Source organism: Typha angustifolia, chromosome 10 (genome assembly GCF_048772165.1).
Source record: "Typha angustifolia cultivar Huaian chromosome 10, ASM4877216v1, whole genome shotgun sequence".
NCBI classification, from domain to species: Eukaryota; Viridiplantae; Streptophyta; class Magnoliopsida; order Poales; family Typhaceae; genus Typha; species Typha angustifolia.
This window is the reverse complement of record NC_133248.1, coordinates 2,670,499-2,695,141: the sequence shown is the minus strand read 5'-3', so window position 1 is coordinate 2,695,141 and position 24,643 is coordinate 2,670,499. Positions and strand designations below refer to the sequence as shown.

Below are 24,643 nucleotides of genomic sequence, written 5' to 3'. Positions count from 1 at the left end.
TAAACCAAATGATGAAAATATCCTTGAGCCATAGGAAATAATATTTAAAAAAATATCTCCCTATTATATGGGTATGTGAAATATAATCCCACACTACACAAGTATACTAGGTTATAACCTCGCACTACAATAGTATGCGGGGTTATAACCCCCACACTCAAATATGTGGGGGTAATATCTCGCAATGTGCGGGTATACGGGGTAATGACCTCAAACTATGCAGGTTTATAACGTCGACTAACCTCACACTCAAGTGTCTTTGGTATTATCTCACACTGTGCAAGCATGCAGGGCTGCCTTTAGAGAAGAGAGAGAGAGAGAGAGAGGAGATAGCAACTATAGTTAATATGACTAATAATTAAGTGTCGTCATCTCAAAGGGTAAAATGATAGTTTTGGATATTAATAATGGTTTTTAGAAAGTTGTATGAAATAAGATAAGAGATAATGTTAAATTAGTATACTAATTAGTATACAATAATGGAAATAACATAAGGTAAAATATTGTTTAGTTACTACACCAGAATAAGAATAAGTCTATAGGCTAAATGATTTGTCCTAGGGTGACAATCATATTGGTTTAATTAGGTTCAGGTCGAATCAAATCGGGTTATGATAACGTAAATACAAACACAAACATGTTTCTTGAATAAGTTAGATTTTGTAAACATAAACACGACTCATTTATTAAACAAGTTACACGGGTCATAAACAATGAGTGAATTCCACTCACTAAACTATAGTTGTTGGCTTATAAGATCTCTCTTCTAACATTTCAGGTACCGATCAACGTGGCGATTAAGCGAAATGCACCGAGACATTTCAGGTACCTTATCATTTACTCTTTTATCTTTCAGTTGTATTAGTCTTTATGTTTTAAATTATATATTATTTCAGTTGATTGAAGTTATATTAGAGTTGGCATTTGATCATTTCCATTATTGTTAGATTATAGTTATTGGAGTTAATTATTCATATTAAATTTCTTGTCTTATTAGGGCTTTGTGTACATGGTCAATCATGACTTCGATTTCGGATCATGACACTAACCAACATGCAGCCTGTTTAGCCTCCCTACATACATGAGAAAAATATAAAATATGCAAAGAAGATATAGAGCTTTTGATATCAAATCAAAAGATGGCGATGATAATAGCGCCAATATTTGCTGCCAAGTGTGTCTACTAAAGATATAGAATTAGATTCTATAAAAAAAAACTTGAAGAAATGGTGGTCCCACACCCTTCTCAAAGCTTCAAAGATTGCCTCAAACTCAGATTGAAAGGCACTATAACAAGTAGAGTAAGTTGCATCGACAAGAATGGGAGATCTCATAGCATCAAGAAAAAGGTAACCAATCTCAACACAATTCGAGATTGGCGACCAAGCCCCATCCACGTTCAGCTTGTAAATTGGGGCAATAGGAGCACCAAAACTGTAACACCCATAAAAAAATTAAGCGTACACACAATGCGCGTGCAATCTAACCATAGTGCACGCGCTTGTCGCATGCGCTGACTCATTCTCTCCAACCCCCACCTCTCGTAGTTATTTGCGAGAGGTGGGAGAGAAAGGCACTGGCGTGGAGCCTGACTCCACTCCGCGCCCTCCCTTCTCGTCTCTATAAAAATTCAAACCCTGACAACCTCTTTTTTTCGCAGTCCCTCTCTCTTCTATCTCTTTCCTTACTCTTTCTCTTTTTTCTCTATTTCATGCCGTGAAGGACTCGATAAGGGTCATGAATCACCAGAGTGTCGACGGCCAAATTGAAACCCTCAATCCAATCCTCAGATCCATTACTATCCGAGTTCGATCTCGAGATTCAGGAGGAGCCCAATTGTTTAGGAGAGTAAGACAAATTCCAAAGATATTTGAGGAGAGTTAGATTCTATGTTAATCTACGAATAATATAATTATTGTGATGATAATTACTTTATGTCAATTATTGATATTTTACATGCATTATTTATTATTTATTGCTTATTTATGATAGACTCTATGTTTAGTTATGATACATGTTATCTTGATGATCGTGATGTAATAAAGTAATAGAAGACATGGCACCACATGCACGTATAATCGTTAGTCTAGTCTCAAATAGGGAGTGCCCCTCTCACCCACTCAGCTCGAGGGTAAAAGGTAGTGTATTATATAATATTACCGTATTAACGGTCTACACCTGAGGTCGCTAGTTGCTGGAGCATTCAAGTAATTATACTACCTTATTTAAAGACTAATATAGAATGATAGTAGAAAGATGTTTAAGAGGTAGAGATTATAACTCTAGCGGTACCAGATGATGTAGAGTCAGGGCGTCTATTGAGCTATGAGCTCTTACTCGCTATATATTATAATTCGGCTTTGTGCGATGATTCCGTTACAAATAATGATTCTACCATGTGCGATGATTTATTAGAGCGGTGATGATGTTAATGATGATGGGCCTATGATTGGAGTCCTTAGTCTAATAGTCATAGACAACTAGTAATATATAGCATCGCCAAGTATATACGGGTGATATTATCTCTAGATGACTAGTCCTCCTCGTTATTATGTTTGCTATATGGAATATGATATTATTGACATGGTTTCTATGTAGATTTTAACACATTGAGTTCTGATGATATTATACACTTACTTGTGTTATGAGTAAATAAAAATTTATTAAAAATTACATTGTACACATTTACCTTAATATGTTGATAATTATGGGCATACAATACATTATTCATAGATTACTATTGAATTATACTTGCTAAGCCATGTACTCACCACCATTTTGGTGGAAATATTTCAGAGTTAAATATGGAGGACGCAAATATTGAGAAATAGCGAATTTATTTTCTTATTAGGGTTGTTCATTCTTTTCTTCCTAGTTGGACTTTAGTCTCTACGAGAGTTATTATGTTTTAAATTTGTATAGAGACTTGTATTCGTAAAGGCTTGTTGAGGCCTGTGATAATTGTAGTTCTGAATTATCTGTTAAATTATTACAATATTTTAAATCTATCTTAGATACTTTGTGAGATTATTATATTAATAGGTCATGTGAGAGTCACGTGAAATTTTTTCATGTGAAGAATACAAGATTTTTGGATGTGAGTGTTTCACCAACCACATTACCAACCCTATAGGACAGCAACAAAGTCTACAAGACAAGATTCAGACGAGCTTCAAACATCACAGTCAAAGCCTTCTAAAAAATTTGGTTACACTTACCATCTTTATGTTGGAACATTTAACATTCTTACTCTTCCATAAGAACCAAAAACTACAGGCAATTAGAAAAAAACATGGTTTATGGTTCTCTTAAAAGAATGAAACCTTTTCGAATCCAATCACCTTCAAACCAATAGTCTTTATTGCTCAAATAGACATCCAATTCCATCTCGAAAAAAAAAACTTATTAGTACAAATTTTATAATGGTAAATTCGTAGATACAAAACACTAAATATTTATGATGTACTATAATCTAGAAATAATGTATATCAAGTTACATTATTTATGAAAATTTAATCATGTGAAAGTGAGAAAAATAGCAAAATCAACATGTAGAACTCAGAACCTCGTTTGGACAGGATTGAGGGCATCTAGAAAATTGGCATGCATCACTTAAGAAATTTAAGTGGCATTCGTATAGAACTTATAGCGTTCGATAGCACGTGCATAATATAAACAAGAAATTCAAAATCTTATCCAAACTTGGAGTTTTCTTTGATAGATTCTTCCAGTATGAAACACTAATACCCTCTTTTATATAAGTGATCCAAAGGCTTAGAATAAGGCATCCGATACATGGGAGCTTAAGTTTTTGAATTATAAGGAGTGTCATTATCATATGTCTAAGAGCGAAAGCTACAGTTGCTACCATAAATAGTACCAGAGGAGATGAATCAGCGTCGTCTTCATCATCATCTACCACCACATCGACGTATTATGTTTGAGGTTAATAATTTTGGTGCTTACCAAAAAAATACAATCATTTTCACAAGAATAATTAGTCAAAATGTTTCTATTCAAGAGATTACCTAAATACTCAGATATTGAAATGTGTAGAAGGGTTATAAATAAGTTTTATTATTATTGCTTAGTGAAATAAGTTCGATCGACTTGAGCGACTATGTGGCTTTTTTTAATGCGAGAGAGGTATTTCATGTTAAAAAAAATGTCATAGTATATTTGTAGTGCTTTATTTTTCTTACTCGTACTTGACTTTTGATTATCTATTCTTACTCAGATTTCCCCCACATCAACTTGAGTCCGGTTTTCATTATTATAGTAGAATTAGGATTTCTTATTTGGTTTCATTTTACAACTATAATTCTTATTTGCTTTTATTTTACAAATATAATTCTTATTTGGTTTTTCTAAATCTAAGTAGGATTTAGCTTTCTAAACTAATTCAAATTTGAGTTTTGACTTTAACTTTTTGGTCCTTTATTTTTTATATCTTTAAAATTGTCAAATTAAGAATTATATCTCTCTTATAAACTTTTAGCATCAAAATTCATTAGCAAAAAAAGTAGTGTAAAAGAATATGAGGAATTATTTCACACTTAGTAAAGTGTTGCTCACAAAACTCATTTTGAGCCAGGCCAATGAAGTGCAACTAAGAATTATGATATAAGCAATTCCACACGATTTTTGAAAGAAATAACTTAATTTACGATACAACGGGCAGCCCCCAAAGGGCATGCCAACCATTCCAAGTGGACTCAACTTGGTAATTCTATAATGGGAATTTAGAAACTGAGCTAGATGTGTGCCGGCCTATAAGGGCCTAAAAATCAAAATAAGAGTTATAAGAGATCTTGAAGCACAAATACTAGCACCCAAAACAAGACCAAAGAGACCGTAAATATGGTTCCAATTCCAAGATTGATTAGAAATAAGATACTTAAACTTCTTAAAGTCAAATTGACTGAAACATTCACAAAAGTGGGCTTAAGACAATAGGGATCCAATAAAATACTAGTTAAGGCCCCATCCCGAATACTCTTGAAGTGCCCATCTCTACTAACATAGAACACATTATGATAGTGTTTAAAAAGGACAAATTTTCTAACAGGAGCCTTGATTCTACCCCAAGGGTTAGGGCAGCCATACTTGCACACCATTAGTTGAACCCAAGGCTTGTCAACCTTACTCAAGAGGTCAAAGGCCCCTAAGACAGCAAGACTGAGGCATGAAGCACTAAGGTCTCTAACCCCAAGCGCTCTTTCCTCAAGTAGCAACAAGATCTTACACCGATGTATACCCTTATTTATCTAAGTCTCTTCTTTCCTACAAGGACCTAGCCAACCTATCCAGTGTTATGACCTTAGGGTAGGGTTGAACCGAGCTTGAGCTAAGCAAGCATGTTGCCACCATCGCCAGCCCATGTGGAACCCTGCTTTGCACTAGCATCGCTTTAGGCCTCCTACTCATTCTCGGAAAGGGAAGCAGAGGAAACTAGAGAGGCTTCTAGCATGGACGTATCATTCATAAAGAACGCAATTTTGACATCTAAAGTAAGAAGATCATGACCATCCATTAGAATATCTGACGATGAACCACTACTCGATGCTCCTTCTACTACAACTACAAGTAGATATGGACTATGAAAATTGGAAAGCAATAGAGGATCTAGAGAAAAATTCATCTCCATGGCATCCACCTCTCGAGAGTCTATAGTAAAAGAAACAATGACCAAAAGAGGGTAACGAGAGGGCCCCAAATTAGGAGTCAAGGTAGAGATAAAACCACGCTTACTTGTTTCATCCCCGTTAATGATAGGAACAACAGAAAGAGGGACTAAGAGGAGACCCACTTGGGTTGGATATGGATAGGGAAAACTTACCAATTCACACTTAGGTAACTAAGGAAGTTAGTTCACTGACTAAGATCTATGTAAGCACAAGGCTTGGAGAAGTCACTGCCACACCTTTATCTTTCATCAAATCTAAGGGATGTGTATCACGACCCGAAATCAAAATCATAACCGGCCATATACCTCAATACGCTTGAGATACACAAAGTCTTATTAATACTTCCTAAATATACAATAGCAAGAATAAATAAAAGAAGAGAATTTGTTTTATTTGATATAAACTAATTACAATAAAAATAAAACAATGTCATTATTATTGTGTCTCTAAACGAAGTTAAATTAATAAATAATCTAAAAAATAAGACCAAAAGAATGGAAAGGTAAATGGGTAGGTCTTAAGTGGAGGTAGGGTCCCGGTGCATCTCGCTCAGTTGCCATGCTTACTATTACCTAAAATATTAGAAGAGAAGAAAAAAAATCAATAAGCCAACAACTATAGCTCAATGAGTGAAATCTACTCGAAAGCCAAATAATTCTAAAATTTTATAGTGTTAAATAAAACCCAATTTCAGCAATATAAAATAACAATTTCTAATAAGCATGCTCTTAAAATAACAACAATAATAACAATAAAGAGTCATAACTTGTAACCTTGCTCAGTTTTAACATATTAAAATCTTTTTCAAAAATAACAATGTCTTTTCCTCATATTTGATCTAGTTAGGGTCATCAGGAGGTGTCACTATATGATCGACATACTCTGTCTTTTCCACTAACCGGTGAGAGATGTTAGAGCCACCCTAGAAAGTTTTTTTCTGATCTATCCTATGACTGCTCACTAATCCCGTCAGAGTCATCTAAGAAAGTCTCCGTGGTGATCTGAAGTACGACTTTCCCCTAAACTTCTAGTTAGACTTGGGTCACCACGGAAAGTCGCAAGCAATCTATACTGAGACTCTTCTCTAAATCATACTAATACTAGTTAAATTTTTCCCCACTAAAATTTTGGAATTTGCCCGAAGTACGGCGCTGTAGTAAATTAGATAAATTTTTAGTACAGAATGAAAATAATTAAATTGCACATAGAAAATATAATAATAAATTTGCATATAGAAAATGTAATTATATTTTGGATACAAAAAATGTACTGACAATTTACATATAGAGAAGTACATGGTCTCATCAAAGATGTGAAATATATGAGTGAACCTACTCATCTGAGTCTACGTAAGACAATTGGAATCTCTAGTCTCTAGTCCACGTGCTAAACATCACCACCTTTAAATAATAAAGAAATAACCTAAATTTTAATTATTCCCTAATAAAGTTTCTAAATTTTTTTAAAAAATAAATGGTTACGATGAGTTGAATAAAACCCATTGGATTGGGCTAGGCTGCAGCTGGCCCCCAACTCACCTTCTCACCTCTTACTAATTGGGCTGGGCTAAGGCCCAACCCGAAGTCAACAAGAAACTGGGTTGTAGGTCAGCCTATAGCCCATGACTTATTATTAAAGAGCCGGGTCGGGTTCGCAATACAGACCCGAACTCGAAAGAAGAAAAGGATTGGCTCGGGTTGAACCCGAGCCCAACCTTTCCTTCCCCAATGAGATCAGTGAGGGAGAAAGAAGAGAGAGGGTGGAAAGGGGAGGGAAAAAGAGAAAATCGCGCCAGCAACCACTCTCACCAACAGCCTGTTGACCTTGTCAAAGCCCTCCTCGCGACCACGCCAACTCCATGAGGAGGAGAAGCCACCAACAACGACCAACAACCTAATTCCTTGGTTAGTGGCGATTTGAGCTGCGAGAGCTCTCCTAGAAGGCAACCGTGGCACAAGGCCATCGACATGGAGCTCCAGTGCACGAGTGGCAACGACCAGAGGGCGCCGGTCGACTCGATTGCCAATGAAGCTGTGATCCTCTAATTTAGGTATTTCTATTTTAATCTATTAAACTTAAATTAATTTTAAGGGGTGGGAGAGGACTTACTGAGGAGTCACGTGGTGGTCTCCGATTGCTTCTGCGGCACTTCAACAGTTTGATTCCACGGCAACGACTACGACGGTAAGGAAAGAAGGAGAAGATAGGAAAAGAAAGGGAGGCTAAGGTGAGTTAATAAGATAGGATTGAGGTTTTTAATTTATAGGTTAGGTTTTAATCATAATCTTTAATTAGATTTTGATTTGGAGTGGCCAGAAATCCATAGCCACTTCAAATGCGTGACTAAGAATGAGGGGGTTTCTGCAGCACACGTTTGCCCTCTTCTTCTTCAATCATTTTTATTTTTCAGTTCTTATAACGCGGATCATGAGACAACACCTTATCATGATAGTTACTCTGCAAAATAAAGGGAGAGGGCAGGACAGTAGAATCCAATTCAGATTTACCTTAGGGATCTTGCCAAGTTAGGTGAAATAGTTTTAATCCAAGACTTCCTCGCGCACCGAAAGCAGTAGGTGATGCAGAACAGCCAAGCTTCATACTCACAGATGTGTGCGAAGTAAACAAAATGCATCGAGACCTTGAGCTAGTGGGCCTCCTACGTAAAGCACGTGTCAAGCCGACTTCCTAATCAAGAGAGGATTGACCCGAAGGAGGATCTATGCTCACCTGGATGTCAATGATGAACCCCCCATACCAACCCTACCTCACTCAAAGCTTCAGCAATGACCAAACCCAAAGCACCCGAGTTGGCCTCCGTTGAATTGGGAGGACATCCCTAGAAGAATAATAGACAAATTCGTCTTACTGATCACTCTACACGAAAAGCAAAATTTAGGAAGATCCTTGTACTTGAACCTCACATGGACCCTCTCATAAAATTAGGTGGTGATATGCAAAGAAAACCCCTCAAAATAATTTACACGTTAGCATCCCTGCTTTGGCTTTCACAGGTTATATAGAACATCCAACTCGTGTTTTGACTTTTGAGCAATCTAATAAACACATGAAAGCACCAATGAGAGGAGAGGAGTAACAGAGCAACACATTATTCTCAAAGAGGACAAGAAAACAGACTGACACATCCAGTCCACTTTGCTAGATACTGCACTTGTACATAACATAGAAACATGGAGACAACTTTCTATCTGTTAAAGCCCCACCTCAACAGCAGTTCCTACTCTGCTTAACTATCATCCCCAACAAAGCAAACAAACACTAACCGAAAGGAGAAAAGCATGGTATTTTCTTACAAAACCTATGAAATTGCAAACTGAGAGCGTGAAATTTTATGCCTTGATTTAACTCAAAAATGACTGCTCGGCATGCTCAGAGTTGAACTTCCCTCCCATATATCCAACTGAAAGGTAAGGTACCAGCTTGCTTCGCACGGCTTTGAGCTCTCTCTTCCAGCCTCCTGATCCTAGCGGCCAAAGTGCACACATAATCCTGGGCCTTGTTCCCTTCGCTGGAAAGACCAGTTATATCTGCCACCTTCCACCTCGCAACAAGGAATTCAAGTATGTCGGCGTAGTCCTTGGCTGTATACACACCCAATCGCTGAGCAACTGAAGAGAAGTGCTCGAAGAGATTGTCATCTTGGCCATCGTACATCAGATGAGCAGGCATAGATATCTTCTTCTTCATCATGTCGGCAAGGGCAAGCACGGTGCCATCTGGGTCGATCTCCAATAGCTTCTCCACTATCTTAGAGTATGCAGTCTCATGCCGCTTCTCATCGGACGCGATTATACCACATATCTGGGCCAATTTCAGGTCACCGTATTCCTTGGCATGCCTGGCAGTATTCCCATGCGAGATGAAGGTTGCTCGCTCTTGGAATGATGTGTATATAAAACCGAGATAAGGGTTGTTCTCTGTCCTAGGGTCCTGAAAGAACAATTTGATGGGGAAATGGTTAACAAATTGAAAATTCAAAATCAATACATAAGGCTCCTAAGTCAGCAAACAACTAAAACAAGGTTATAATGTCAGGTTCTATGCTCACACTACTTATTTCCCAAACAGAATAGATCCTATTGATTGGTTCCAAATATGAAGAATTAATGACTAAGCTAACAACCCAGCGGTTGTGGAGCTTGGCCATTGGGTCAGCAGATTCTATCCAGCATAGAAAAAGATACCCTTCTTCAAATAATGGTAATAATAATAGTAGTAGTAATTAGAAAAACAGTTATTACCAAGTACTAACTACAATAAAGCAGAAGATGAAAATATAAGCTTAAAAAAATTGAAAATACCAAAAGAATCTTTTATGCACATTGACCTAGGAAAGTAAAATCTGCTTTTTTTTTTTGAGGATTCTGCTGTTGCCAGAAATTTCTTCTAGTCAAATGGACAATAAAGACTGCCTTCAGGCAATCTACACACTGTCACTAAAGAAATTTGAGGTCAAAAGAAAAGAAAAGTTCAGTGAAGAAATGAACAAATATCAGTTGGTGAGAAAAGGAAACATTACCATTCCTGAACCAATCAGATACTGAATAGTTTTCTCAATTTGTCTCATGTCTACTCTTCCTGTCAGGTACAGATACTTGTTCAAAAGGTCCCCATGTCTGTTCTCTTCTGCAGTCCATGCCCTCGTCCAAACAGCCCATGAAGTAAGGCTTGCACCGGTTTCATCTCGGACACCATCAAGGGTGTTAAGCATTGTTTGATATGTCGGAAGAGCTTCTTCAGTAATCATGTCTCCGACCAAGCAAACAAGGTAATCATCAGGAATCTCCTTTGCGCGCTCCCTCAGTTCCTTGACTTCTTCATCAAATGCCTCTGATGAAGGATCTGGCAGATAATCCTGTGGCTGCCAGCACTTCTCAACTGGCTTCAGATGCACCAAGATATTATCTTCTGCCCAGTCCTCCAGTGACTTAAAGATCTCGATCTTCTGAGGTTGCATTGAATGAGTGACTTGAACATGCACCTCATGTGGAGGATTAAAAGGTCTTTTAGGAGTCTCAACCCTGCAACAATATTGTAGATCTACTTAGAATATGTTTTTATTACTAAATCTCCAGAGATATACAGAAGACTTTTAACACATCATATTGCTAGAAGACTATCGAACTTTAAATTTTTATCCTTCATGCATGATGAGTATATGTGTATCTCAGATGATAAGAGAATTCTCAGTGGGATTCACTTATGTATCAGATGAAGTTCTGAAAGAAAGTACCAGCATTTTGAACAGCACAGCTCACAAGGAGTATAATACTAAAAAAAATTTGTAGGCATAGCGACTATACTATGCATGATACATGGAAAAAGAATAATAGCTATTTTTATCTCGCTTCCTTTTATGCGAAAAGACATCTCAAAAAAAGAAGTATCAAAGAAATGTTTCTAGAAAATCTATCACGTTCTATCTATCTGATCACAAAAAGGAATTACTGCCATCTTTAAGAAGAACTTATTTGCTGCCAACATTAGAAAAAGGAGAGATGAAATAAAAATAATATAAAGGACAACATGCCATAGTAACTTCTTCCAGACCAGCTTAACATATACATGCAAATTGCAACAACAGATATATGCTCAACTTCCTTTCTTTCCATAAGTTATTAAAAGAGTAAGACTATTATCAATCTGAGTCAACTACAATAGGCTTTAGGTTCTTGCACATGCAAAAAAATGAAATACTGACTTCTTTAGCCACAGAAAGATGGACACTCCCTCTAAGCAAAGGATTAAACTCACTTTGGTGTAAATGATTCGACAGATGTCTAGGAAAAATTTTGAACATGAAAAAGAAAAAAGTTAGTGCATCCAAAAATGTCAATAATCACCTCATGTTTAACTGTTTAAGTGACAACGACAAAATGAAAATGCAAAAAAATGAAAATGCAAATAAAATGAAATATAGATTCTTGATATTAAGACGTTCCTACTTGAAGCACATTAACCTTTTGAGTACTAATCATGTGGTTTTTAGAATTTTCATATTTTCGTACTCATCTACTGTATAATCATATTTTTAAGAAGTACAATCTCAATTTCTTCCCATTAATGGTAGGTTACATAAAACTAATGCCCTAAAGGATTTAGTGCAGCACAAAGAATGCCACTGATCTTCAAGTTTCCCTATTAACTACTTAGTTTACCAGATTCCAATAGCATCTACTAAGAAACAAGTTAGAGCAATTTCTGGAAGAAAACAAAACCATTGCATATGATATGCCAGTCTTTCATCATCTTACTTCTCAAAAGCTAAGGGTTAGTATACTTGCTACATACACATAAAAAATGAGAAAGAAGCAGAGGAAGTTGGGAAGCATATGATATGGGGATGGGTGACGACAGGCAAAATCAACATAAACATGGAAGAAGGAACTAGATGAATTAGATGAATGAAAAGACAAATATAGGAAGCACAAACAACAAATCGTGATGTCAGAATTTCAGTAAAAGGGAGATAAACCTTCCTAGGAAAAGACAGATATTATGAAATTTTCTTCAGAAGCATAAAGAAATGAGTAAGATGGAAATACCTACCAAGTCATCAAGTTTGATTCAAATTAATCATTTTGAAAGTCTATTACTCTCAGAATTTCCATAAAATTGTCTTGTTTTTTCTAACCAGATATTGGTAAAAGTCTTAAATCCTGCTTAGGATGTAACATGACTGAAAAAGAAGAAAGTTACCTGAACTGATTTTCCATTTTCCTTGGATAATCTAAGTGGAAATTCACTTTTTCATGTTGATCAAATTGTTCATTTCATTTTTGGGTTGGTTGCACCTCCAGATAAAAAGAAATCCTAAATCAAAAAGTTGGCAACCTTGCTCATTTCGACTATTCCATGTCTAGAAAACTTTCTAGAGGGATTTCTCCACATGCCAACCAGCAATATAACTTTTAAAATGAATCCCACTATTCTCTAAGTTTGCTTTGGCATGAAATTTATCATCAATATCCTGACAAATGATGCCAAGTAAAGTTGACATACAATCATAAAGAACTGTCAATTACTAATATACAGATTGAGCTCCATCCGATCTTATATTGTTGGGAAAGGGCCTGGTAAGAAATGTCCAAGGACTAGCTTGAGAGCATAAGACAAATCAATGTATATGCTAAAGAGTACCAACAGTAGCTTACCACAAAAAATACAAAAGTATAAGAACTACAAGATCCCTAAATATAAAAATGAGTATTCTATCTAAAAATTTGATCATAGTTCAAACGTATATCGTGAAATGCAAGAGAACTGTTGGATGAGGTGAAGGCAGCCTATTATACATATATGTGAGTAGTAAGCAGTGAAAGACATCAGAGGAAAAAATGCAAAGCCTTCTATTAATTTACATGCAACTGACAAATGTTGTCCAATTGAGAAAAAAACCTCTACATAATCATGACAGTTGAGTGAAATAATCAAAGAAGTTGCTTCTTCTACAGTATAAATATCCAGTTTTCAGCCCATGATGTATATTTGCTGGATCTATCGTAAGAAGAAACGGAACTAGTTCCAACATTGGGATGATAAAGACTTCCATCATTATGCTTCCATGGTTCCAGTCCATACATATGAGTGTGCATATTGGAGAAGGTGTGGGGCTATGGACATTCACGAAATTGGATAGCCTTGTATATCAACGGTTCTCTAAAATGATAACTAAATGAATTCTGCGGCGACATCTTAACAGGATAGCTAAAATCAATCATAAATTAAGCTATAGAGAATGAATCAAATGATTTATTAGTGATTTGTAAGAAACTATGGATCCTATAGGCACAGATTTCCCAACTTATTCAGTTATCTAGATTTTACAGCTCTGTCTCAAACATCACTATGTGGACAATGCAATCACTAGTACGAAATTAACATGCACTAGCAGAAAAGTCTAAGCATTCGAAGGCAAAGACATCATTATACATATGCAATTTATTGAATGCATTGCAACAAGCAGATAAAATGGAAAACACACTAGTATGGACAATGGAATGTAACAAAGTCATTAAACATAACTATCCCTTAATGCAATTTAAGTAACTTAGGTATGTTGAATTTCAAAATATCAAGATTCAAGAATCCATCATCTTTTAACGCATTCCCAATATGTGGTTTTCACCTCCTTGTGTCCTAAAATCTCAAATTGCTATGATGGAAAAAAGAAAAGGTAAAAGTATACCTGCCAACTACAGAACTAAAACTAGCACTTTCAGCATGTACATTCAAGGGAACCATAATTTTCAAGACATAAGGAGCTGTTACGTTTGCGTGTTTTAAGTTTTAAGAAGTTATGTTTTTCATAGAGTTGGGTTACGAGTGAGATTTTGTATAAAACACCTTTTGGAGGATAAGAGAACTAAAAACAAAACTTTATCTAAATGTGTTTTCCCAAAACTCAAAAATCCAGTTTTAACAGAAACAGGTGTTAGTCGTTTTTACGGTAAGTGTTGACAAGAAACAAGGATTAGCAAATGCGGGTTTTTCAAACGTTTTCTAGGATCAGAAGGACACCAGGCACCTAACCTGCAAACCACTGTTCTATAAAAACGAAGTTCTAAACCTCCAAACCTCCACCCAGATAAAAAGAATCTTTTTTCTTAGACCTTCTTCGTCCGTTGGGAAGTAATTTTTGCTTTAAATATAGAATAGAATAAGCCATGCAATGGACAATTTTGAACACCATAGGGATCTAATAGACACGTTAGCCAAGGAAAACAAAACCAAAAAAAAAGGTAGATCATTAAATATATACAAATAGACGTCACGTAGTAGAGTAGTCCGAACAAATGACACATCAGAGCACAGAAGTTTGCTCACAGCTGATAAGAGCCAGTCAAATTACATGAAAAGGACAAGCAGCATTAATGCTATCATGCAATAAAACTGTATAAATGCTTCGTAAACCGACACGATTAAAAAAGTGAACATGACAGTACCGGTTCTATGAAAGATTGAAAGTATGCAGATTCAAATAAAAAATGCACAATAAAATTACAAATATCCAACTTAGCAGCAAAATGGAAATAAAATAACCCAACAGCTCAGACTGATTCAAACAATACCAGGGGAAAAAACCCCATGCAATCCACTATCGTGAACTACATAAACATCTCAACTTCTTACTGTAATTATTATAAAGAAAAATGAGTCATTTGATAACATTAAGTACAGGAACGAATAAAAGATGCCAGCTTTTCACAATTTTAACACAAGAAGAACGATTTAAAAACAAACCCAAATCACGAAATCGACGAAACATCACAAAAATCGACCCAGAATATCAAATCGAACCAAAAACCAAGCAGCAATCTCGCAAAGATCAGGAAATAAAGGAAATAACACCATGTTTTGATGAATCCACGAGAATCCAAAGGCCCCATACCCTTGGGGAGAGGAGGAGTTAGAAGGAAAGGATCTCACTTGGTCGAGATGGAGGAAGCCATTGAAACTTTGAAAGATCCTGCTTTCCTCTTACTACTCCTCGGAGGAGAGAGGCGGAGGAACACCTCGGGACGAAATGTCACTCTCGACGCCATGGATTTCTTTTTCTCTCTTCCGACTCTTTTCTCCTCCTTCCCGTGGGGAGAGAGAAAGAGAGAGAGAGTGGCAGAATTTAATAACAACCACATCTGGAAAGAAGGCTGCCAAGTAGCAACCTCATTTCGCCCAATTACACTTTTACCCTCATAATATCATACACTATATTAGTATTTATAGATTTTAATTTGATGTCTGAATTGATACCAAATAGTAAAAGGTGGTAATAATAGTCTGAGTTAAAATTAAAAAAAAGGGTTAAATATATTTTACCAGACTTATACTTAAGCTTAAAATTATTTTACTTCTATGTCAAACTGATCTATGTACTTTAATTTGTGTAACCATTAATTTATTTGTTAAACTTACCTGAACGGTACTAAAATAACCAAAATATCCGCATCGTGTTTTTTAAACAAGATATAATACTGTTAAATGTCTAAAATAGCGATGGTGTTCACAAAAATATTGACTTTAATCTTCGTGTTGTCTTGATTAAAATATAATTACTAATTATTTTTTATTATATTTGATTAAACACTTATAAAATTTAAAACTTCTTGTTATAAACAAACTCACACAGGATTTGATAATAGTTTTAACATACATAAAACGGAACTCATTTGAAATTTAATTAGTATTATTTTAAATGTATTGAAAAGTTTATCTAATGCTTTAAAATTTTATATCTAATGATATTCTATAAATTCAGCATCTAATTTAGTTAAATAGATAAAAAAGATAACAGTTGCAATTTAATCAAAATTAAAAGAGTAAAATACTTAAGTTAAATATATTTGAAGGTTTTGTAAAATTGAGTCAAACCAATTGAGGTAAAGAGTTATTATCTACTCACTTAAGTCAAAATTTTAAATGTGTTATTTGCACAATCACCTCAATTTCCAAAGCTTTTCCATATGAAAAATTAGGATTCTAGACCTATGAGTTGCATTTATACTAACAACTTACAATCTCTCAATATATAAGAGGTAAGCTACCAAATACTATTGGCTAAGATTATGATGGGCAATTAATTATCATATGAAATGCGATTGGACTGATCAACCTCTTGCACTAATTGTTGAAGTGATCTTGAAATGAGACCAAGCTCATTGAATAATGCCAAGTTAATTACTGAAAAGGAACTTAAAAAGAATATAGGAATCAACTTTGGCCAATGTGATTGCTCTTCTCTCTATAGTGCTAGCATATGAGACTAATTGGCTCCCTAGCTTATTCTCTCCTATGTTATAATTTAACTTATCAGTTACATTGTTACTGTTACTATAGTTGTTTTCTTAAATATATTTTGTACTTCTATATTTTAAAAAGTCTCAAACTAATTTTTATACTTATGACTAACGTGAGATTGTTAGTTTTTCTATTAAATTAACCGAGCATCAAATCAGCAAATCACACTAGAGGCATTTTAGTTATTTTGACGTTATTCAATTAAATTTAACAAAAAAAACTAACGGTTTCACTTTAGTCATAAATATAGAGACTGGTTTAGAATTTTTTTAAGTAGAGGAGATGATAAAATAATTTTAGGCATAAATACAAAAAAATAAAATATATTTAACCTAAATAATAACAATAAAAACTTATGCATTTTAAATATGTTTGTTCTTTTTCTTGTGTAAGCCGCCTTGCTTTGACCTTACGGGCCATTTAGTCTTAGAATTATTCTCATATCATTTTTTTTTATAAGGTCGGTTTGTCAATTCTTGGCAAATAATTTCATGTTATTAGGGGTTAAAACTTTGTTGGATAATATCTAATCCATAGAGATATTTTATTTCTAAAATAACTAAAATATTATTATTTTTAAAATATCTAAAATACCCCTGTATGACTTGACTGAGAGTGTTTTAATATTTTTTTTATATAGTTAACTTAACTCAAATATTTGATTAAGTTTAACTAACTGATCTAGCGGTAGGGTAGTTTTTGCATATATTCACTAAATCAGACTCGATTTATAGAAGTAAAAAATATAGGGTATAAATCACAATTTTATTAAAGACAGAGTGTTATATGTAAATTTTTCTAAAAATAATATAAAGGTTGTACAAAAATTTAGCAATGAAAGGGCCATTTTGTAAATTCACACTTTATTTTCTTATTTTATATTACAATTAGGACCGCAATTGTATGTGAGGCTTTTCAACTCATTTCATTCAATGTCCAACCTAATATAATAAAAATATATAGTCTATTTTTTTAGTGCTATGATTACTTCTCTAATCAAATATCCCAAGCTAGCGCAATAAATATATTAATCTCCTTCCATAATTAGAAAAGGATCTAAGAGGTTGTGATGACTGAACCCTAAATCTGAAAAAAATAAAAAAAATTCCAATATCCTATCCTATCTGATTATGTATTTGAGTTTTGCCTGATATAGTTTAAGATTCTCCTATCTATCTTGATATTTGATTATATATATATATATATATATATATATTTGATTCCGAATAATCTACGCGAATAGAGATATAAATATTGATATAGGTTCAAGGAAATTATTTGAATCAATATCCGCATATCATTTAAAATATTACTAAACTAATGAGTTAAAGAAAAAATTTTATATATATTTTCCATAAATCTCTAATTTAATTTTCACATATATTTATTTTTTGTCTACAAATTTTAGTAATTATAAAGTATTATTCTATTTAAACCTTGTGAACTAATACTATTTTACCCTGGATATTTTTATTACCTATATACACCCTATAGAATTAAGAAAAATATCCATATAACCTCTTTAAATTAAAGTAAATTACTTTTGATTATGGAGATGTATGCAGTAAAAAAAAAGTTCGAAAAATATATACAGAAAAGAAAGAAGAAAAAGTTATATGATTTAATGGCTATGGTAATTTAATTTGTTATCCGTTCACTATCCATATACGAAGAAGGAAAAACGATACGACATTACTGCTATCTGATCCGTATATGATCTGTTTGGTTTTAAGCACCCACAATTTTTATCTTGATCATGCCCTTTTCAATTAATTGAACAAGTATTAATAGGTTTAAATGGTTCAGCTGGTAGGAACTAAGAAGTAAGTAGGGAAGTGAGGGGGGGGGGGGGATGCTACCAATGGAATATAGAGAATGATCCTCTCTCTCTCTGTCTGTCCATTTGGCACTTCCTCTCCTTGCATGCTGCACTCCAACCATAATAAATTGTTTGGTATTGTTTGTTTCCTTTCACCTCCTTTTAATAAATGGCGTTTATGCTGAGTCTTGCTCACTTCCATGACCACTTACACTCTCTTTCTTTTCTTTTTTATTTTGTTAAAAAAAATTCTAAATTTCTTTTGTCTTTATTATCTAAAAAATTCTGCATATAACACCTTATATTCTACATTTTTACTATTTACAAATCAAGCCTATAATTTAACGAATATATACAGAAAACATTATGTTAGATTTTAACTAACACTATGAGAATATTCTATTAAATAGATATATTATTAAAATTACTAAATTGCCTTCATTTCTAAAATGACTAAAATACTCTTAGTATAACCTAGTTTAGAGTATTTTTATAGTTAACTTAATATAAATGATCGGTTAAGTTTATCTAACAAATTTAACAAAAGCGTATTTTCTATGCATATTTATCAAATTATATGACTTAATTTATAAATAATAAAAATATAGGGTGTAATCATAATTTCGTTAAAAAAAATACAGTGTTATATATAAATTTCTCTATTATTTATTATTATTCGATCTTTGTACACCCTAATGTTAACTCACTTAATGGATGCTGATATAAATTATATCAGTTAAGTTGAATGGGAAATGGTATCAACTCTCAAGCTATATCATTATTACTTAATTTTAGGCCAAAATATGACACCTTGTTTCTTAATTATTAGGATAAAACATTTACCATAAAATGAGATAATTATATTTTGACTCAAAAGAACTATCACATTTTTTACATACTTCTGTTGAATATATTTTATGATATATTGATATAATATCTTATTATATGAGTGATTAATTACTACATTTATACATTTCACTATATATTTTAAAAAGATTTCTCTCTTAATATTCAAGTGACATGCAACAAAGACAATAATAAATGCTAGGATAATTCATGACAGGATTTTAATATTTGCACGTTGCCAAACTGCCCTTGAGTTGTAGATAATATAGTAGCAAATTTAAGCTTTGCCTTTGGGAAGTCACATCTTAATATTGTCCAATTCACTTAACCTATAAACTTCAATCAACTAGAAATAACTTAAAGCTTTAATTATATGGTTATAAAATACACCGTCAAATGTTCATCAACAGATTAATTATGTATATCCAACCGTTCTAATCACAATAAAAAAACTTAGAGAACGCTATAAGATTTGATTAAAAATAGCTTTAATCTGGCCACCATTGGTATAATCACATCTCAATTAAATTTCAAACCATGTGGACTTATCCATCAAAATCCAGATGACACAAATTGAAGTTGATATCTTCCTCAAAGATGGCCGGATGAAATGGATTTAGTTAATAGTTAAGGAGTTGGATGGAATTAAATCAGCTTGACAACTTTGAAAACTATGCAGCTCCATATCTTGACTTTTTGTACAAATTAGGTTGCATGCATGCATGCATGATTGGGTGCAGTTTTACGAGCAGGAAGAGATGGACAATTTAAGTCAGCAGAACAAGTTGACCAATAAGTTCAATGCTTGGCAATTGAAACTATCCATCAAAATTAAAGTACAGATATATTTCCACATCATGGATTCATGGGCTTTAATTGATTCCATAGAGTCCACAATTGCCCAACTAATTATGTTGGATTTTGATGTCGACGTAGCTTAATGGTCGGCAATACCGATAATGGTGTCCATGAATTGCGAATAAGTTGATCAAGACTAGAATAAGTCGTTGTTGTTGGATAATGATATTCGCATTTTAAACAAGGTTTAAGTATTGAATGTGATACTTGATAGAAAACCGCCTAACACTATTATTAGGGTCAATTTAAATAGGAGATGTGAAATTGGATTAGTTATTCTATAGCCTCACATAATTGAATGTCATATCTCCGGTAAAAGAATATAGCATCATGATACATCCAGAGTGGAGGGATAAGTCTTATTACTATATTACCCTTATAATAAAAAATAATAAATTTAGATATTTAAATATATAAATAATAATCTTAATTACTTAAATTTATTTTTATCTTTTTATTAGTATTTTATATTTTATATTTATTTAAAGTATTGTTATATTAAAAAGCTTTACATTTTATTTTATTTTAATTATTAAGCATTTTTATATTAAGTTTATTCTATTATTTCTATTACTTTTGGCTTTAAATTTTACTAATTGGAACCAAAGATATTAATTTTGATAATAGCATGATATAATTTAATTATATTTATAATTAAATTTTGAGATAATCAACATTAGTTTAATATAATAATGGATGTTATTAAATTTTTTTAGCGAGGATAATAATATAATTTTATTTAGTTACCCAGTATATATTACTAATGATGACTTATCTCCTCTTAGTCAATCCTACAACCAAACACATGTTTAGCACTTTATCGTAAAGAAAAAATGCTAACTTTATCAAAGCGCATTTCTTGATTGATAGTCTATTAAAGGTATAATTCTACTTAAACCCTCGAACTATCACTATTTTTTATATACACTCTTTGAACGTTTTTTTTACTACGTACACCCTTTGATCCAAATTTTTTTTAGTTTAGAGGTTCGTATAGTTATTTCTTTTTCTTAGTTTAAAGGGGTATATATAAATATGTTCTTTAATTTAAGAGTTGTACGTTGGTAATGAAAAAAATTTATGAAGTGTATGTGAAAAATAGTAATAATTCAGGCTAGTGTTTTCCATTGTGGTAGTGGTAGTATAGTAGCCCTTGAGAAGGTGTACGCGAATTGCTTTCTTATGATCCTAAGAACTTCATTAGCAGATTTAAATATCTTAAGTGAAATTATCTTTTATTAAATCACCTCCATTAAAATTATTCACGCTTTTCTTGATTAGCTTTTTTCTCTTATCCAAATCTCAATATGATATATTTTTTTTGTCATTTATTGAATTGTAACATGATTCTCTTTTTAGTTTCTGTTTACATGTTAGTGTTTAGTAGCTTAAGTAAAGCAATAACTTCTTTAGTTTTTCGTCTAACATAAAATTTTTAAGTGTGTTAGTAGCTGCCATGTTTAAGATAGAGGCCTATTTGAGTATCAAACAGAGAATGACACATTAAGATATTTAAGTTTCTGAGCAAGCCTAATTTAGCAAAAAATAAAAAATCATGGGACGGTGGTCCTTTGTGTTAGAATGTAAAACATAAAAATCACTGTTCTCTAACAGCTTAAGCATTTATAATAATTGGTGAGTTAATTATGGCCCTAGAGCTAGAAATCTGAGTTCAAATCCTATCATACTTATATTTACTTGAAATTAAACTCCACCCATTTGAATTAAATCTACTTCTTAGGCCCATCAATGAGTGAGTTAGAATATAAAATATAAAAACCACTGTTCTTTGACAGCCTAAGCTTTTAGAGTAATTGATGAGTTAATACTTTGTTTTGCCTTCATTAATATTAGTGAAAGTGTAATGAATGAAAATATGATATATATATTAGTAAAGAGAAAATTGTAATATATAAAAAAAATATGATGAGTAAATAAGTGTATATCTTTATAGTAGGATATTCTATTTATCACACATATTTACAAAGACATTGTAAAAGACCCAAAATATTTTTCTTTTTTAATAGATAAAAATAATATAAAAACAAATTATTAGCTTTAACCTCGAAGAGTTGACCCACACATGAGTTTAAGAGTCAATTTTAATGTTTATAGGGCACCGTAATTAAGTATAGTTGAGGAGTAATACATCATAATTTTGAAAAATTGCCACATATTTTAGTAGAATTTTGAAAATTCCAAAAAGAAAAGCCTGAGTAAGTGAATTAATATTGGTAGAGAGAGTATTTATAGATGTGCAGGCATTTACTCTTAGTGAGGCTTTTTTTTAATGGAAGTGTCGTAGATAGATCATTCATTAAAATTGAAATATATAAGCTTGATATACATAGAATTAGAAAGAGAAATAGAGTGTATACCTTTTACAAATCGTAGCACTTTAGCATAAATATTCGTCTAATAGATAAATACATGTATTAGAAGAGAAGATAGTACAAGATCCCAAAGGCCAATACAAGTATATCAGTTCCACTGTTCACTAACACATCTTAAAGTCTGTAATAAATCATAACACAAGTCAATCTCAACCTACATATTGGAGTTAGCTATAACAACCTATAACTTAATATATATATTCTTTTTCAAATATTTGAATTTTCTTATTCTAAGAATATTTCAAAAGAAACTTGATAATTCGGTTTCTATCTTTCAAACTTTAACTTTGAAAAATAGAACATTTAGTTGAAAATGCTAACTTTTTTGACTTTGAACTACAAAAGCCTACTTTAAGCTCAAAAAGAATGAATTAAAAAGAAAAAACTAGGATACAAAAGAGAAGTTTCAACTTCTTCTATAAAAAAGTACTTCTAGAAAATGTAGACTCAAGCTCATTTTCTATGTGCCTCGAATTCTATCAAATAGTGACATTTGTTATACTTTTAGCAGAATTTACTGAATGCTGATCTTGATTATACTGACACTTCTAAAAAATGCTACTATATATTTTATCGGCATTTGTAAAACCGTCGCTAAATATCTACCGGCATCTATCAAAATGCCACAATTTTATTGGCATTTAAAGAAGCATCGCTATAATCAAGACTCAGTAATCGATAAATACTGTTAAAAATATAATAAATATCACTATATGGCATAATTCGAGGTACGTAGAAAATGCTGCTGAATATGTTGCAAATGCTGGTGTTGACCAACGCTGACATGATTTTAAGTGACATTTGATTAAATGTTGGTGTTGACTAATAGTAGCATTTAGCCTAGTTTAGTGATATTTTCCAACTGTCGGTATAGCCTAAAATTTTTATAATGTAAGGAATACACTTTTTATCAATTCAAAAGTTTTCTTGCACAAAATGACATTATTTGTCATATTAACTTGCCGATATACATCTTAGCATAAGCATATTTTTGAAATAGGATTAGTTTTACTTGCCCAATCAAATCCCTAATCAAACTTTTAGCTTGATGCTTTTTATGCATCAGTTATTTGATCGACCACATTATTAAACAATTTATCACTATGTACTAAATTGTTTAATATAGAATTCGATTACTTGATTCTTCAAGTACTTGGCTATGTATATTATTTCATGCTTCTTTCATACGTTATCGCATAAACTATCCTAGTTGTGACTGCTGAGTTATATTAAATTCAAATATTATTTAAGAGTTTCATATTCTATTATTATTTTCTTTGGCGTTACGAGTTGGCAACTTTAGTGCTATTGCTCTCGCATCAAATCTAGTTTTTCCTTCATGAAAGAAACATATAGAGATTTGATCATCATTTTTATTGATGAGAAGATTGTAAATAGCGTCATGACAATGAGGTATATTGTATTTACCTATCAAATCTTGCTGTGTTCACAAAGGGATTAATTTAGTACTAGATTTTAACTACTAGGAGATAATCTTATGGTCTATTCTCTCTCCAACAAATTGAGGAGGATTGTAACAATCTATAAAAGAAAATCAAATTCAATCTACATAATTTGAGTTAGTAACAATAACCTAACAACTAGAATCTACTACAATAACCAAACAACTTATACATTCATAAATTATTTCTATTAGGATTCAACCATTCAAACTGCCCTACTATAATTTACGTATATCATGTGTAAGTTTTTTTATAAATACTACAATAAAACTAGCTCAATGAAATTGAGCACCCAAATATATTTTCTACCTTTTCTCATAAAATCTTCATCCAAAAGGAGCACCAAGCACCACATGTTTAATCATTCCATTGACAACAAGCTTTTCAAGAAAAGACAACAATCCTTAGCTGCTTATCTTATTTGAGTTTATCTAAACTGGGGATGAGACTTTGGAACTTATTGTGGAAGTTTTAATATGCTCCATTTTTGCTAAATTAAGAAGTTTAGACTGATTAGTACAAGCTACACCAAGCAAGTTTAAGCTTCCACAATCTAGTCAACCTAACCCAAACTTGGTTCTAGGTACTTGAGAGTAAATGATAAAAGGCCCTGACTTTGGGGTGGGCTAATAATGGAGTAGGCCTCCAAATTTAACCATGTGTGTAGCCCCCATCAATTCAATCGGGATCTGTTTGATCTAATCAACTAAACTAAAAGAGGAGTAAATATAAAAGTTAGGGTATTAGCATCCAAATAGG

General features: G+C 32.9%; 1 protein-coding gene across 1 annotated transcript; it reads right to left on the bottom strand.

The window, feature by feature from the left end:
• Positions 1-8,773: 8,773 nt before the first annotated feature.
• LOC140768617 (stearoyl-[acyl-carrier-protein] 9-desaturase, chloroplastic-like) lies at positions 8,774-15,324 on the bottom strand. Its single transcript, XM_073108954.1, has 3 exons — positions 15,138-15,324; positions 10,228-10,729; positions 8,774-9,638 (listed from the first exon to the last, which is right to left on the bottom strand). The coding sequence occupies exons 1-3, from the start codon at positions 15,251-15,253 to the stop codon at positions 9,078-9,080; spliced, it is 1,179 nt and encodes a 392-aa protein (XP_072965055.1). The 5' UTR covers positions 15,254-15,324; the 3' UTR covers positions 8,774-9,077.
• Between the last annotated feature and the right edge of the window lie 9,319 nt (positions 15,325-24,643).

What these genes read in the sequence shown, in the direction of transcription:
- LOC140768617 (XM_073108954.1), bottom strand. Translation starts at nt 15,253, where the DNA reads ATGGCGTCGAGAGTGACATTTCGTCCCGAGGTGTTCCTCCGCCTCTCT. An exon ending in GCTTCCTCCATCTCGACCAA is followed by an intron (nt 10,730 to 15,137) that starts GTGAGATCCTTT and finishes ATATTGTTGCAG; the next exon opens with GGTTGAGACTCCTAAAAGAC. An exon ending in ATCTGATTGGTTCAGGAATG is followed by an intron (nt 9,639 to 10,227) that starts GTAATGTTTCCT and finishes TTGTTCTTTCAG; the next exon opens with GACCCTAGGACAGAGAACAA.